Source organism: Anser brachyrhynchus (genome assembly GCF_964034855.1).
Source record: "Anser brachyrhynchus genome assembly, chromosome: 15".
NCBI lineage: Eukaryota > Metazoa > Chordata > Aves > Anseriformes > Anatidae > Anser > Anser brachyrhynchus.
The window spans coordinates 8343884-8361530 of record NC_137733.1 but is presented as its reverse complement, the minus strand read 5'-3'; the positions used below and the strand labels follow the sequence as shown (position 1 = coordinate 8361530).

The window sequence follows — 17647 nt, the reverse complement described above, 5'->3', positions numbered from 1 at the left end:
ACCCAGTGTAAAAATTTTCAGGGAGAAACTTTCTCCATTTTTTTTTCTCCCTGTTAATAAAGGGAGAAAACATTGACAACCTTCGAAATGAAAAAGGATTTTTTTCAATAAAAGGATTTAAAAAAAAAAAAATCCCCACACAGAACACCTGCCGGTACGCCCTCTCCCTCAGCGAGGGCTGGCGCCCAAGCCCCCCTCAGCCGCCACGTTCCCGCCCTCCTCCGCCAGCGCCTCAGGCAGCACCGCCTCGCCGCCATTCGCCACCCGAACCCCCGCCCCGCCCACCGCGCATCCCGATTGGCTGACGGGCGCCATGAGGCAGGACCACCAGGCTCATGTCCCCCCGCGGCCGCGCTGCGCATGCGCGCTGTTGGTGCAGTGGGGGCCATGGCGACGGTGGTGGAGCTCAAACAAGGTGGGGGCGGGACTGGTACGCCGTGGGGGCCCTGAGGGCTTTAGCTGGGGGGTGTGGCGTGTTTGGGGTCTTTGGTTTTGTCTGTAACGATCCCCGTGTTGTTAGGAGCGGTATAGCCACGGGTGTATGGGTATCCTGTGTTAATTTCCTTGTGAGCGTGCTGAAACTGTGGTGGTGGTGGTGTGGGGTTGGGTCTCCTGGGACGCGCCTGGCTTTATGTTCGCTGGTTTCTTGTGGTGACAGCCCTAAAGGAGGCGTTGGAAAAAAGAGGTGTCCTCGGGCAAATAAAAGCTAACATCAGAGCTGAAGTCTTTCACGCGCTGGATGACCAAAGCGAGCCCCGGCCGCCGCTGTCCCGTGAAAATCTCCTCATCAACGAGCTCGTCCGGGAGTACCTGGAGTACAACAAGTACAAGTACACGGCGTCTGTGCTCACCGCAGGTAGTGGGGCTGGGCTTCGGCTTTGTCACCGCTGTGGTGGGTTGTCACTGTGATTTACTGAGTAATTGCATTACGAAGTTAACGAGTGGGAACGAAATGCTCCATCTCTTTTTCCCCTGGAAATAAGTAAGCCATGAACGTATTCTCCACCACCTTATTCGCAGCAGTAAGCCAAATCATCCCTTTAGTTTTCAAGAAAACATGTTCTTTGCTGCTTATCCTTGAGATAAATAGTATTTACATTGACAAAACTGTTGATGCAAGAGCAAGAAAGTTTGCTAGCAACCTGCAAAACCAAAATAGCTTGCTTTTGTATTGGAGAAAATGGCTAACTATTTTTAAAGCATGTATCACAATTTTCTCATTGGCATTTGGATGAAATTAAAAAAAAAATGAAATCCTGCAAATGAAAAAAAAATCTTTGAAGAATAATCTAAAGTAATGTATTAAAGTAGTTAATAGTCTGGATTACAGCAGTTCCTGCATTTAAACTGTCAGAAATGTGATTAGATGTCCTTACATTTAATCGTCATTGTCCTTACAATCTAATCCTTACATACAAAAAAAGATATGAAGAAGGACCCTATTTTTGAACAACTGCAGTTAATTGTTACTGGCTGTACTAAAATACTAATAATTGAGAGCTACAACATTTAAATGGTAGCTATAAATTAGGTGGTACAGCATATAGTTACGTTTATACCTATTGCTAATTTGTATTTGAAACTTGAAGTTTTGTAATTGTGCTTAGATGTAGTAATCACATTTGCTATATAAGAATTTAATGTTTTCATACTATTAAAATTACAGGCGCAAAGGTTCATCTCAATGAGAAGAGGGAGTGGAGACAGTATGTGTTAATGGATGGAATCAGTTTGACAACAGTACTTCTTTAGAGGAAGTTGTTTGCCTGATTAATTCATCTTTATACTGTAAACTTTAATATTTTTGTGATCTACCTTTAGAGTGAGGATAAAAACTGCAATATGCCATTTTAAATTATATTAGTACAAAACAGTAATACTTGTGTTCCCTGAAATTACTGTATAGGGTTAGAGAGAAATAGTCTAAAACTGAGGTGAGTGGTCTGATTCTTTTGAAGTCTCATGAGTAGCATTGAAAAGTTAATTGGTGACGCTTTTTTTTTTTTTACCAGTCTTAAGAATTGTGGGGAAATTTCTTTTCCAGAAGCTGGCCAGCCTGAAGTGCCCTTGGATAGACAGTTTCTTGTCAAAGAGCTGAACATCCTTGAAGATGCAAATGCAAAATCAGTGTAAGGATTGATTTTGGAATGCACAGTATATTCTGTTCTGCGTATATTTCCCCTTAGTGTTTGTGTAAATCACATATAAACATTCTTACCAACTGAAATGTGACTATATCACGTGCCTGCTCTAATATGCTGGATTCAAACTCACAGTTTCAAACATGGGGCCATTTTCAAACATACTCCAAACTACAATTAAATTCTATGAACGCTATAGAATGCATTCTACAGCTAGTGTACTTGCATACCAAAAGACAAGTCTCTTAGCCCTATAGTCTTTCCTTTAGTCAGAAGCAGAAAACATGTTCTTTGCATATCAGCAAGTTGATTTGTAGAGCAAGAGAAAGATAGCATACGCTGAGATTAGATATAAAGTCACAGTGTTCTGATACAACTACATTCATGAGCTAGGGTGTTAAGCAGGTATAAACATCTCCAATGGGTCTCCTTAGTTTGGTCTCAAAAGAATCTGCCTCAGGCTTTTAGTAAAAATCAAATCTGGGGTATGCGGTGGTATTGTGGGCTCCAGTGCAATCCTCTGTATTGCATCAGTGAGAACGTGGCTCTGTGTTCATGTGCTAAGCATGCTCTGGTTTGTCCTATAGGAGCGAGCTGGAGTTTAGTTGAGAGTGTCTCTTACTGCAAGCTTTTTGGGAGAGTGGTGGTCCTCAGAGGGAGCTTAGGTCTGTGCTTATTTATATAATTACACCTGGCATAATGTATTTAAATAATTAAAGACATCTGAACATACGTTAAGAGTGAACATTAAGGTCTAAGAACTTAGGAGGAAAGGGTGGTTTTATTAGTGCTCAGTATTTCATTGGCTGCTTTTACTTTTCTGTCTTGAGCAGACCTCTCTTGTATGGAATTATATGTCATTTCTTACGTGGTGGTAAAGAAGAAAGTACCCAGAGTATCCTTCTGAAAGGGTCTTTACTGAGTTATCCAAGGCAGAACCTTGGTAAACCACCTACTGAGAGAAATCAAAAAGGTAGGTGTGGGAATGCAGTCATTTTTGCAGAAGTTTGGTTTGCGACTAGATTTTCTATGAGACACATGTGCCTATAACTACATAATCATGCAGATGGACACAGGGTACTTTTGAACTGAGACCTTTTTTATTAAAAAAAAAAAAATTCTTCAGTAGAACAGTGTTTACACCTCAAAATACCATTGAACTCTGTGACCTGACCATAAGCGTTGCTCGTATATTTGTTTAAGAAAAGTCATACTATATCCAGTTCGTTGATTTCTAAAACTAGCTCTGTGTGTTTCTTTGAATAAGCATCCAACTTAAACAAGCTTTTAGGCCTGCTTATCTTCTGCTGGTAAGCTAATTGGACAGCTTGTACACCATAGAAATCTGATTGCCCTCAGAAATGCTTGACTGGCCTTCAAATGTGTCAGTAGTTGAACTTTCATTCTAATATGGAAAGATATGTTATTTAAAAAGGCATTTTTAAAAATTGGAGACAGCAAAACTTGTATAAATTTTCAGCAGTGCAAAGTACTGTGAAGCTCCTGTTACCTTGCAGTAGCTGTAGCTATTTGTTAGTTGCTAGAGGGAAGGGGAAAACCCTAATTATTTGGCTTTATTCTGTTAAGTCTTTTGGACTTCTAAAGACTGAAAACTCATTTAAATTGAACAGTTGTGCTTATTAGTAAATAGTGGAATATCTGTTACACCATTTATGCTTTTAGAAACAGAGATTTACTGCTGCAGTTGCTGGTAAAGTCCAGAACATACTGATAACCCAATTCTCAGTATCACAAAACTCATCTACCAAATTTTTTCCCCATTTTCCTAAAAGTTAAACTGGCCAAATTGTACTTCTTAATGCTGCTGCAAATCTGGAAAGGGTAAGGGAGAGATAGTCTTATCACATTGGGAATTTAATACAGGAATTTAACCCAAATTCTCAGTAAAATATATTAAATACTGTGCATATCTCTTTGTTTCTCATCTATTCTAATTTCATTTCTATAGAGCATTCTTAATTCTTTAGCTGTCAATTCTGCATATGGGCACGCATGTTTTCTACAGATGTAATTCACTTTGACTTCACTTCTCAACAGTAGAACACTGCTAGATTTTTTCCCTTTCTGGTCTGCTCTTTGCTGGTTTAGTATTAATACTGCCTAAGCTATAGAACGAAAGGGATTGGTAGTTCATTTTTTTCCTTAAAAGAATCTGCTTGGCATATTACTTCACTTTCTACTCAGTGGGAATTTGGGCCATTGAGTACTATCATGTTACTAGTAATAGTATTATCAGCTATTGCTTTTGTAAAAAAAAAAAAAAAAAAAAACTGAGGTCGGGGTTATTATTAAAACATCTAAGAAGCGTGAGAAAAGTACTGAATAAGCACCTTTTCTTAATTCATGGATACAATATTGTTACCCTTCTGCCAGAAGGGGGGGCTGAAGAAGTAAAATTTCATTATCAAAACTGCTATAACTGATCTTGTTGTTAGAAAATTCTTATTCCTATCAGATTTGTTTATTTTTTTTTGTAATAAATTCAGTACTATAGACAAGTCTTAGACAAGACTTTTTTGAATAAAATTTTGTGCCTCAGTTTCAAACTTGAACTTACGTATGGTCATCTTCCCCTGTTGACTCCAACACAATTCCACAAAGGGATAAATTGCTTAGAGTTGGTTACAAGACAGGATTAATCATAAGGCATGACAACATGTTGTCTTTGAACTAAACAAACATATAAAAGTAGACTTGTAATATTTTTAACCTTTAAGTTACTATAGTCTGAAGTTACTTTCTGCATGTGTTTGTGTTTATGGAATGTTAGTGGAGACACGAAGGCTGAACTGGGTTTAAAATACCCCCCGAAGTGTATTTAAAATACTAACTACCTAGCTGTTTTAACTAGGGTGCATACTAAGGTATTCAAGTCCATTCATCTACACGACGTTCACAATCTCATATCTAACATCTATCTTGCTTTTCATGTTAGAAATTGTCGTGCTTATGTTGCTGAATGACTATTCCAATAAACTGGTACAAAGGCTGGGGGATCCCGATACAGATTGTGCAATTTCATGTTTCTGTTAATTGATTTATTAAAGCTGATTTGAAGCTGTCTACAGTCTAATCTTTTGTCATGCAAAGCTCTTATCTCATACAGTTGTATGGAAAAAATGTATTTATAAAGCTGCCTGAGCTTCCTATGATGATATTCTATATCAAAGTTCATGATGTAGAAAGTAACACGTATCTTTGGTTCTCCAGATGTGTGAAAACATTTTTGTCTGTTTCATTTTTAGATAGAATTCCAGAACCAGGAAGAACGGCCGGCACCAGCATTGAAGAGCCCCTTGTTTTACAAAGTATAAAAAGATGATATCTTTCATATATTCATTTCTCATGTAAAGCTCTTTGAGAGTTAATTTATGAAATTCTTCTTTAAATTTCTTCATTATTTCCAGTGGGACCATTTCATTTTGTTAGAGCTACCCATGAGACATAAAGATGGGGTCTTACTTGCTGCCAATGAAAAAATGTTAGCAAAGGCCTTTTTCGTCCAGTGCTAATAGAAGGAAAACTGTATCTGAAGTCAGATTAATCGAGCCTGTGTCTAGAATTGGGCCTAAAAATACTCATTTTATAAAAATAAAGACTTACTGGATAATTTATAATTTCTGCACTTCTATTATTTTATGTCTTCACATGTCTTTCCTGGTTTCTGATTTTTTTTCTTAGTTTTATTGTGTTTGGTATTTTGAAAGAATTCAAAATAAATATTTTAATGATTCTTCATCATTAAGAAGCAGAAGAAGCTGCTACTTTACGATAAGCATGGGAAAATGAATTTGAAAATAAAAGTGCTTTGGAGGAATAGTTGTTTTTATTTCTCTGGAAAGGGGGACTATATTTATCTTCATGCCAGCAAACAAACGAGGGTAAGCCTTTTCCAGCTGGAGTTGCTATAAATTGTATGGTGTAACACTAAATATACGGGAGGGAGAGGAACTTTGTTTTTTTCCCCAAATGACATGAAAGTCAAAGTCAGGCAAAGTTAAAAATAAAAATAAAGTTGATAATAGATTACTGATTCACATAACTTTTTTAGCTGAGGTATTTATATATTTTGAGATAGCAGACGCAGACCTTGTACAAGTACATCAAAAATACCAGGTTATCTATTTTCCTTTTTTTTAGATAAAATTTATACATCTTAATTTTTCAGTGGTACTAAGAGGAGTTTTGTGTAAATAAAATTTTAGGGTTGAGTTCCCAAAAATCCTTAAATTGTTAAATAAATGGTACAGTAAGTGGGGAAAAAGGAAGAGAACATACAGTTTGCAAATGTTAGTGAAAGGACCCTGAGTTTTACAGACTCTACAAAGTTTTGCCTTAGTTATCATTTGGACCAATTAGCATTATAGGTGTTTTTTTGTTTTGTTTTGTTTTTTTTTTTATAAGCAGCCAAGGCACTACTTTAATGTGAAAGTGCAGAGAACCATTATGGCTTTAAAGGAAGCTGCATTTATCCATTTCAAGCCGTAGGAGAGAGCTCATCACCTTTGACTGGCAATGCTGCCAGCTCCCTGTTTGCTTATTTATAAGTATCTCAGGACTGTTTCCAATAGGAGAGGACTTGTGTTGCAAATTTATCTTAATCAAATCCATCTTTAAGTCTTGTGTCGCTTTGCATCAATTATTATTGACTACTGGGTCAAGCAAGCAAATTTATTTCTGTATGCCCTCAATGTTTGCTGTGTTAACACCACTATCACATCAACTACTTAGCTGAAGAGCCGTCTCTGTAAAAGCCCAACCATCATGGGAATCTGCCTCAATACAGAGGCTCTTTCCTGACAAGCTAGTGCAAATTACCATTCTATCTCTTCATTTCTGTCTAAAAATAAAGTAGAAAAATGGTCTTTAAGCTGTTATTTACAAATCACCTTGATTTTGGAATGAGCTGAAAGTGCCTCTGAGAAGTTCCAAAAATGAACCTTTACAGAATGCTGGTATGATTGATCTGGCCACAGAAATCCCTGATTTTTTAACTTTGGTTTTCCAGAGGATAAATGTTTGTCCATAACCTATTTTTATGTTTCTCCATAACCTAGTGAGTCAAATTATTATCCATGTTTGGAATGCGAATTGTCTTTTCAAGGGCAAGGAAAATGCCCTACTGGAAAACACAGAAGCAACCTTCTATGCTATGCAAATCTTCCCGTGTAACCAAAGCCATTGCGTCTGCTTTCTGTCTTCCTACCATAGATCATACAAAAGCTGCTCAGGTGTCATGGAGCTCCTTGGGAAAAGGACTTGTAACAGCTGATATTAAAAATAGGAGAGGACAAAGGGAAGCTTGGTACTTGACCTTCCTCAAGAACACAGCTCAGCATGCTCATGGTCTCCACAGTCATGAAAGCAGAGGTTGTTACAAGGGTGTGCTTCGTTAAGCTTTGAGGTAAAGGTCTGTATTTGGTGTATTTGAAATCAGAGCAGAAATTTGTTTAAGATAGAAAGAAATCTCAGAACTGTTTTCTTTGGGAAGTACAGCTTCTGTCCACTGTTCAAGATTCTGTGCTAGTATGGGAGCAGGAGTTGTTGTGTCTGCTCTCTTGTGCGACATGCGTTTCACCTAATTCTCTGATACCCTCACAGTACAAATTTGGAGTTTTGGAACAATCTCTTGTTCTAAAGTAAGGTCATTGTACGAGCAAATTAAATTAAAGTGTATTTCCCATGGTATTTATTTGTACAATGAAGCTTTGAAACATGCCTGAAAATATACTAGTCTAATCATGTTATTAATGGTCTAGTATTTATCCTGACAGTATATAAAATATGAGAGCATCTTTCAAGATGTGGACATGTAGTGAGTCCTATGAATGACAGACTGCCTTTACTTGCTCGAGTAAGAAGAGGAAGTGCAAATCCTGTACATTATGGATGCACTTGCAAAAAATCATTCCTTAAAAGTTTAGACCAGGTCAGCCAGTATTTAGATGAAAGTAATTCAAAATCCTTGAGGAGCGGGTTCAGATTTTAGATGAAACTTCCATCTAGGTGAGCACATACAAAAAATATTTTCTCAAATAATTTAAGTTCTGTATAGCTTAATTACAGTCTGTAATGTCTTGCATTAACTGCCTTTATTCTTTCTACTGATAACCAGAACATGAGAAAAAGATGTAAGGATTTAGAAGTTCCGCATTTTTAATGAGTTAGAACACTGTGAGCGTTCTTTTTTGGAGTTAGAACACTGTAAGACTGTTAGGCAGGGGAATTATGTTAGGAGAGGCTGTTCTTCGTCTGTGTGTGATATCAAAAGTGAAGGTGGCAAGGAGTCAGGGGAGTTTGTTGTGGATATCAGATCTGGAAAGTACTTTGGAAGAACTTGACCCACAAGTTTAAATACAAAAAAACAAAAAACAAAAAACTTTAAAACCAAATTTTTGCTCTCCCCTAAAATCAGAGGAAACTCTGTGTATATGCTCGACAGCATCAGTGCTGTTGCAGAGGTATTAGTTTCTGTCATGCATGGGGGAATTATTTTTCTAGGTCTTATCAACACGCCCCATGGAGTCAGTTACACTTTCCTTCCTGAGTGCCCTTCAAATCAAGCTGAATCTTGGTGTCAGTTGATCAGTTTTCCGGAGGAGTGATTAACATTTGGTGATTATGTTTAGGAAGAGAAAACCAAAAATATTTGTTCATGCTCTGAGAGACACCCTTTCAGTAGCAGCTGGTGTCAACTGATCTAGAATCAACCTCTCTGCCTCACGTACTTCACTTAACCTGGATCGAGCATCAAGCACAAAGCTTAACGTTAAGCAGTTTCTTACTATTCTGCCTCATCAGACTACTCCTGTGGTTAATTGTTCTAGTTTGATGCAGACTGTCCCTCCTATTGCAAAAGTACATCTTAACATACTGCTATTATACTTCCTAGTTCTAATTATGTCAGCTTAGAGAAATATGGTTGATAAACTTTGGTAAAATCATTTTTAAACAAAAATGCTTACCTGACACGTTATTTAAGAAACTAACACATCATCACACGGGCTTTTCTTTTTTTCCCTCCATTGTTTTCAGTTTACACAGTGTTGAGGTAGCTGAAAAACTCATTTCTTTCCTTCCTGAGTCCTCTTTTTTTCTGAGTACAATGTTTACTGGGAGAATTCAGCATGGAGATATTTAAGGGCAGGCTTTATTTTTTCTAGAAAAGCAATTAAAATAAATAAATTAGGAGGAGGGGTTAAGTAAAGCTTATTTTGCTGTCCCAAAAGCATCATCCACTGGGACTCCACAGCTTTCATTCTGATGCAACTTTGGTTTAAAAACTACTGCAGCACTTGGGAAACTCCAACCAGGCTATTTCATTAGTATATTCTTACGCTGACTTTTAAGTGAAGGATGGAGGCCAGGCTAGGCTTATCAATTCCTACCCCACATGGCTTGAAAGTGCAACTGTTTCAGTCCCAGCAGTAATGTTTTTTTAGTTTGCAGTTCAGTTTAATGTCACATCATATATCATCCTCCACCACTGCCTCTGCTAAACATACTACTCAGGCAGCAAGCCTGCGTGTGCACATGCAGTGGTTTGCAAACCAGCAGGAATAATTTCCACTCCTTTTTAAGCTACTATTAAAATGCATCTGGTTTTGTGAAACAGCTGTGTGGGTTTAGAAGGAGCTTCTTAGGATAACTTTGACGAATGCTGAAATGATCATACTTTTCAGGGGATCCCCTCGCGTTTCAGTATTTTCTGTTCATTATACTCCTATTTAAAAGCTAAGCTTGCAACACAAAAACTGCAAATAGAATAGGGTCAACTCTGCAGTGAGGAGCTTTCTGCTAACAAGGGTGAGTTTCTTGGATTGACGTCCTGGGTATCATTTCCCCTGGCTTCCTTCCAACACAGTCACATGTGCATCAGTCTGATACGACCCTGCTGCCTTTCCAAACCTGTAAGGGCTTTGCCAGGCTGTGGGGCAGCCCCACGTCTCATGAGGCAGTGGACACTGCCACTCCACTTGAGCACAACTTGCTGGAAACATGCAACTGGGTTAGCAAATTGAGTCTTCTCCGGCTGAGGCTTCTCATGATGTCCACAGCTGGTACTTCTGCAACGTGGTGGGGAAGGAGCACCGATGCACTTCCCCTCTCTCCTGTTTGACCAGATTTGTTCACCACTGGCCAGCACTAGAAGCAGGGTTTGTTGGTCTGTCACACCTGCAAGCACTGGTACTTCCACAAGCGACACCCGAGGTTTTCAGCTCAGCCTCCCCTCGGAGGTATTTTCCTAGGATGCCAAGACCAATATGATTCTCATCCATCTTCCTCAGGAGGGCTTATTTTTCAGAGAAGACCGGATTGTTGATGTCAAGAGAAATTATTTCACCCAGGACTGTGCTCTGATCCTTTGGGTATACACCATATTTAGCCTGGTGCTGAGAGGGGGTTGTTTCGGTATTTTGTGTTTGGCACGTTGATGGGAATTCCTAGAGGATCCTAGCTTTCCCTTTTTGGGATGTCTCCATCCACAGGTCTCACTGCACAAGGCTGTTGGCTACTTGCTGCGGGAGGAGGGGGGACAGCTGGCGACTGAAGGTTTCGGGGGTGTGAGAGAGGTTTGACAAGGACCAGATCCCTCCCTAGCCCTGGCAGGTCTGGCTCCACGCACCCTGTCCTCCTCTCCCCCCCGGCACGCAGTGCCTGCTGCCTGCTCTTTCCACTGCATCCCAGCGACTGCTCCCCCTCAGCTATTTATCACTTCTCTTCTTCCTTTTATGGACAGAGGGAGGTATTTCTTATATATGAAAAAGTATTTACAGTGCTTTCTCGGGAACTGAGCTGAGCACAGGATGGCAAGAGAAACTTTGGCAAATGTGCTGGGGAGCTGGGAAACATCCCTCTTACTCCCCAGGGGCAAAGGAGGCTGACACCAGCCCCAAGCTCTGAATGTCACACAAACACCCAGAGACCCTGCTGTGTTAGGAATAACCCCCCTCTGCCAAGCAGCTCCTCAACTCGGGAACACATCCTAGCTCCAAGAAAAGGCACTGACGGTGGGTGGGAAACCTCCTGTGTCCCATGGGACTGGGATCTGCCCTTTGCGCCTGGTGGGGGGCCACAAGGGGCAAGGATGCTGCCGAGGCAGGAAGGAGTTAAATTGTCTGTTTGGCCAAAGAGTTGCACCCCCAGAAACAAGCAAAAGCTCCAAACTTGAGGGTTTGGGCTACCCCCTGATGCTTTCCTTAAAGCCAGGGATGCCAGACCCAGCTTGGCTGAAGGGCAGCTGGGGACAGGGGAAGCAGCCCAGGGTTAGGCCCTGCTGGGAATGAGCTCCTTGGCTGAGGCTGGGTTTTTTAACCCAGGTACTGGGAGGATTTTCCAGCAGGACGTGGTTTACAGGGCCCCTCCCCACTGACAAGATTCTCCTCCTCTATATAGGGAGGTTGAGAAGGCGGCGAGGACTTGGACTGTCCCGGCTGGTGGCTGTACAGGTTCCTGACTCTCCAGTTCCCTCCCTGCCTTAATCAGACGCCTGTGAGTACCTGGGGGGCCAGCACATCTCTGCTGGGAATGGGGCTGGGGGCTCACTGTGCTGGGATGGAGTAGGGCAGCGACCTGAGTATGGTGCTACTTTGCAAAGACTTTCAGTGAATGAACCTGCAGAGAGCATACGAATTAGAAATAGATCTACCAGACACGCTCAAGTGGTTTATCCTGTCTATTACTAATGGGGTTCTGTTCAAAATGTGCAAGAGGCAGCACATGTTGATGATCTAGCTTGGTCCTTAGTCACTTCTGAATTGAGCCTTGAAGGTGCTGGCTGAGGAGCAGTGGTCGTGCTCTGAGCCAGCAGCAAGGCAGCCTGCAAGGTGCCACACACTGTCGGGCAGCAGCAGGTACGTGCTGCAAGGACGCATCATAGGGACATTCGGTATGGAAGAAACCTGCTAGCCTGAGCAGCTGACCTTCTTTAAGTATTTCTGCTTTTACAATGCACTTCCTAAGCTGCTTAATGAAAGTAAACCAAATAATATAATTAGCCTTCCAGTTTTCTGTTCTTTAAACAGGAAAAATGCTTAAAAACTAGGAGAAGAAATGGAAACATTTTTACAAAAATACCTATTACATTTGTGCATTTTTAATACGCTGGAAATAATTTTTAAGTGAACTAATCTGATAATTCACTGAACTAGACTAATTTAAGTGACTTCAAATGCAACTTATGCCTTTTTTAAAGGGAAGATAAAGCAAACTTCTAACTTGAACAAAATATTGTGAGTAAATTAAGACGACAGTAGATGGCAGTATAGAAAACAGCTTCAGTGTCATCCCAGAAGTTCACTGGCTACTCTCACATACATATTTATATATGTGTATGCACACACAAACGTGGATATATATGTGAGAGGTGTACATATATGCTTATAATTAAGAAAAAATTTGAGATATTTTAAATACAAGGCAAATCAGAAGTTTCATCATTATTATATAACATATACATCTCAATGAAATCTTTTCTGAAATACACTTGTTTAAAAGCAAGCCCACCTTCTCTTTCTCTCAAGGTCTTGCCCTGGCAGGCAGCTTGCAAGAAGATGCTGTGCCCGGTCCCACTTTCCAAACCCCCAAAGCTCTCAGTTCCCATAAACCACTAACAGAGGCTAACAGGATGAAACCCCGGAGGGCAAAGCACTTAACTAAGTAGTCCCTTCAATTACTGCATGATACTCCTCTGGCTGCATTCGCTTAGATGTAAACAATGATTTTTATTATCTCATTTGCAATTGACACACTAGTCCCTAAAAGGTATTTGTTTTGAATTTGTTATCATTACATTTTTGCGGAACAGCTAGTATTGAGGAGAACATGGCCATATATGGAAGCATGCATAGATGTACGCAGGGGATCCAGGCTCTTTATAACTCACTGAGAATTAATAGTTGCAAATCTCTTGGCTTTTCTTTCAAGTATGTTAATTTTAGAAGAAGCAAAGAGCAAAAGGTAGCTTTCCAACTTGTGCGTAGTCCAGCTAAAATATAGATTATTTATGAATTCTAATGAGCATGCAGAATCTGATTTACTTCATAGAATGACATTTGAGGGTATTCAAAATAGCTAGTATTTTCCAGAGGAAGGAATCTATCCCCACAGAATGCAGTTCAAGTCTCTTTTTTTTTCCTTTATTTTTTCTTTCAGTTTATAACAGATAATAAAGTGGACTGATTTCTCTGGACCTATCAAGTGTCTTATCATAGTTCTTATTGACTTGCATTAACAGAGATGAGCACACCTGATAGGAGGCCAAGTCACATGCAGACAATTTGATTGAAGTGCTCAGAGAATGTATTAAAAACCAGCCCTGTGAAATTACTGAAAATGTTCTCTCTTAAAATACAGACTTTCCCTCTTCCCTGGTTGAACAACATTAATAAAATAGTACTGACAATAACTTCATGTTCAGATCAAATTGTCTGTGATGACAGAAAGAATTTGAGGGGTGGTCCCAGTGGCCAGCAAGAAGAAGCAAAGGGCCAGAAGGGATTGTTAACAGTGCTCATGACAAAGCTAACTGTGCCGGGGAGCCAGGTCCCAAACGAAGGTCAAAAGATCAGGATTCATGCCTAGAATTTATTTAGTTATTTATTCCCTTTCCCCAAAATAATTCCTGAAAATAATTCACATGCTTGGTTATATGTTCCTCTGTTCTAATAACTCTTCCCTGCACAGCTGTGATAAGCTTTTATACTGACATTCACAACCTGCAGAGGAAGGGAGAAGTGTCCTTTATATTCTCGTTAGGACAAAAGCATTCCCTTTGAGCTCTGACCCAGGAGGCAATTCTGCTTGGCCATTAACCTTTTAATTAAAGTGCACTTCCTGGAGATATTTATACTTCATCCTTGGAATAATATACTCAGGAAAAACTAATTGTAAAGACAGCATTCAACTTCTGTTACTGACATTATAGGGGAAAGGACAGTGAAAATCAGCAGGATATATCTGCCGCAGGGCAGTAGAAAGTGGAATAGAAAATAACCTATGGAAGTATGCATGGCCCTGCATATGTGCACATTTGGAATTTAGACAAGTATAGCAAATGCATCCAGTACTTGGTGTAATTTGTCATATTTCTGAGGCAAGAAACTTCATGTCAGTATCATTTTTGCCATTGCTTTTCCTCCTCCCTTCTTCAGGACAGCTCAGCTTTGAGTACAGAACAGGCTTTGCTCTTACTCAGATGATTTGGGCTAAGATTTACCTGAAATAATGGATGAGAACCTCTAATCACAGGTTTCCACTGGTATTAGTCTCCATTTCTCTTAGCCAGCCCTATGGATGAAACCCAGGGTCTGGCTAAGGGCTCAGTTTTGCCATCTCAGGGAATGTTCCCAATGGGCAGTCATGAGTCTTTCCCCTTGGACCATGTCTCCAGCATCAGCCATGTGCTGGAGTGCAGTACAGCCTAGATCAGAGATGGTCCTGCAGGTTTACTTCTGATTTTGATTAAGAAACTTCAGCAGCTCGTTAGTTAAATGCCCAGCACCTCTCTAGGACAAATCCAGTCAAGTCTTTGGGGCCCATTTTCTACCCCTTCTATCTAGAAACCCTTTATAACTGAATTTCCTGTTACTACAGCTGTACTCAGCTACTACTCAAATGTCATCCTCAGATTCCAGGTATCATTCATGAAAACTTTTTAGAAAAATCCATGTTTTTTCCTAATCATGTTTCAGAGGAGTTACGTGGCTCAGACTAGATATTCCTAGTTTCTTGTAGAGGGTCTGTTCTTGCCATGTTTAAACTAGTATCCACAGGATCGTATTGTACTATGAACAGTCAAGTATAGTGCTTAGATCTAGGAATAAAAACTCTTTTCCAAGCTTCGCAGTTTGCTCCACCTCTTAGGCCTTATAACCTCACCTCATTTTCAAAAAGACCAAATTTAACCACAAGAGCGTGCAAAAATTTCTACTCACAGGAAGAAGTAGAACCTAATAGAATACAGGCAGACTAGCTCTCAGTATCATTCTGGGACCTGCAGAGGATGTTTGTAAAGCTTTGTTTTGGCTATAGGATGTAACAAGAAAAGGAACTCTCTCTTGGTCCCTGGGCAACAAAACAGCAAAGAACTGTTGGGTTGTCCCACTGGTGACGTGCTCTGTAGCAGGTTTCATCTTCAGTTGGGTTTTTAAGGTAAGCGTTCAGAATGATTTCCACCACCATCATTTTTGGGCAGCCTCAAAGTAGCAAGATGAGACTCCGTGAAACCCAGCTCTGCAGTTCAGTCTAGTTTTTGGTGGCAGCAATACCAAATTCCAATCAATTTGGATGCAATGCCACTTGGCACTTAGCCAAAGGCAGCAGGATCCAGCCTTTCAGCATGACTACGTAGCTCTCTCTTCTGGCCCTATGGCAACCCAAAATCCTCCCACCCCTCTGTAGCAGTTCCTTACGTGCTGCTGGGGCATGGGGTGGAGAACGTGCCTTGCCCACTGCTACCGCAGCAGGAGCCTGCCACAGCCTCTCTGCTCCTGCTGCTCCCTGAAGCCTGCTCTTGGAGCTGCAGCTCTGTCCAGCCGGCTTCACCCTGCAGCCGCCAGCTGGAAAGCTCAGCTGAAGAGAATACCATCTCCATTATTGGAACTGTGCGGCTCTACCAGCCCTCTTGGCAAGGAGGGAACATTTTCTGCCTTAATCCACACAGAGGTCAAATAGTTTCCTCTTGGAGCTCTCTTCCAAGAATCTCCTGGGAGCCTGCAAAGGGCCACATCTTGCAGAGCTCCCTCACTGGGACTTGACAGCAGAGAACGCCGTGCATGGGCAAGTGGTGAAGCACAGAACCAAGCTATTAGGATCTGCCTCCCATTTACCCACCTCACCACCTACATCGTGTGCCCATCGATGACCTGAGTAAAATCTCCTCTTAGAGTTTTTCAGACTAGGTGGCTCTAGAGCAATCATATGTAAAGGAAAGATGGATTTTGTTACATGAGAGCATTGTCAAGGGAGTTTAAAGAGTCAGGGCTTCTGATTTCCACAGGGATATCAGCTAACCCTTTGATGTGCCTCTAAATTCCTAGTTTTGTTTTTAAGCTTTAGGTCACCTTCTGCATGATCCATGCTTCTCTCTCAGACCCCTCACACAGCCTGGCCTTGCAAAAAATATTAATCTGTGGAAAGGCTCTGGAGACAAATACTTGGAAATCACTCTCCAATACTCCCAGAGTACAGGGTGTCCATTTGGTCACATACCACAGAGCCTGGGTCTTTACAAATATCATTCTGCTTATGGGTTGATTGCAGACATCTTTAGCATTCAGTTCTCCAAAGTCCCTCAAGATTTGTGTTTGTCTGAATACTGTAAATATTAAATTCACTCTCAATAAGGAAATGAAAAAGCCTCTGTCTCCTGGTGATGTTTTTCTCAGCCATACTCTTCCGCGCTCTCCGCAGCTGCCCTCTGCTCTGCTGCACAGCAGGTTTCCTGACTAGCACCATGCTTTTCCTGTCCTGTAGCAAACCACAAGACCTCTGTTTACCCCTTTTCTCATTGAGGGCTGTGTGTCCCACATGTAGGAACACTCCAGTGTTATCAGCCTAGCTGCTGCAGCTGCATCCTGACTTGTAATGGCCAGTGCAGGAAAGAAGCTGCCTCCTCCCTCCCAACACAGCACAGCAGCCAAAACCCTCCCGTTACTCTCACCTGCAGAGCAGATACATCCAGCAGCTTTATCCAAGTCCAAATATCTAGTAACTTGTTTTATTTCTTTTCCCTGTCTGTCACGTGGTGGACATTATTTCTTCATAAATGATCAGCTCTCATTGTCTGAGCCACAGAAAGAAAATAATTCTAAATTACTTCTCCTTCAACAGCACTACTGATAGCAGTGGTTGGTTTTATTTTGGTTGGGCTTTGTGTCCTCTGAGTTTGCTTTCAAACATTAAGTTTTTTCCTTCTGATTTTCTCTTAATCTTTTTCTTCTCCAAATGAAATGATATTAGAGAGATTGGAAATAGTCCTTCACAGGAAAAGTTCATTTCTGTTCTTTCTGGAACACAGCCTGGGAACTATTCTTCCACTAATTATTTCTTTATACTAGTATTTCGGTACACACCCAACAGTATTTGGGCAATGATAAATTTTGAATATATCTGAATTCAATTAACTTAGTGAATATATATAAATTCAACTAGCTTAGTGATGGGCAAGAGATGAGGCTGCAGGGAACTGTTCAGATGGTAGCCTTGGTGCAATCCTGACAGTCTAATTGCATAGATGCTAATTATGCCTTACTTTTCTCTCTGATCTTCAGTACGATATAAGCAAAATGAAGGTAATAAGCTCAGGTGTCCTCATTTGTTTTAGTGCTCTGAAGGTTTTGATTTAGATGATTTCAGACATGGTAACATAAGAGTGGGACTCAGGTATCTAAGCACAGATTCTCTAAGGTATCTAAACTGGCACCCTAAAATATCTGCATGGAAATGTAGGATATGACACAGGACCTACAGGGCTTTGGATCTAC

The 17647-nt window shown here is 40.7% G+C and overlaps 2 protein-coding genes across 5 annotated transcripts in view; both read left to right on the top strand.

Annotated features, from left to right (window-relative positions):
- The first annotated feature begins 280 nt into the window (after nt 1-280).
- On the top strand, nt 281-5979 carry CEP20 (centrosomal protein 20). The gene is made up of 5 exons (XM_080557392.1): nt 281-415; nt 659-856; nt 2045-2129; nt 2975-3114; nt 5408-5979. Exons 1-5 carry the CDS (start codon nt 361-363, stop codon nt 5482-5484), a joined length of 555 nt encoding a protein of 184 aa, XP_080413518.1. The 5' UTR covers nt 281-360; the 3' UTR covers nt 5485-5979.
- Nucleotides 5980-11539: 5560 nt separating this feature from the next.
- Nucleotides 11540-17647, top strand: part of MYH11 (myosin heavy chain 11) — a 60691-nt gene continuing 54583 nt past the window's right edge. For all 4 annotated transcript variants that reach the window (XM_080557345.1, XM_080557347.1, XM_080557344.1 and 1 more), the window contains exon 1: nt 11540-11654. The gene's annotated coding sequence lies outside the window, so the exon portion shown is untranslated. The remainder of the gene's footprint in view (nt 11655-17647) is intronic.

Coding starts and splice junctions, on each gene's coding strand:
- CEP20 (XM_080557392.1), top strand. CDS start 361: ATGCGCGCTGTTGGTGCAGTGGGGGCCATGGCGACGGTGGTGGAGCTC. Junction 857..2,044: donor GGCGTCTGTGCTCACCGCAG/GTAGTGGGGCTG, acceptor TTTCTTTTCCAG/AAGCTGGCCAGCCTGAAGTG. Junction 3,115..5,407: donor TACTGAGAGAAATCAAAAAG/GTAGGTGTGGGA, acceptor TTTCATTTTTAG/ATAGAATTCCAGAACCAGGA.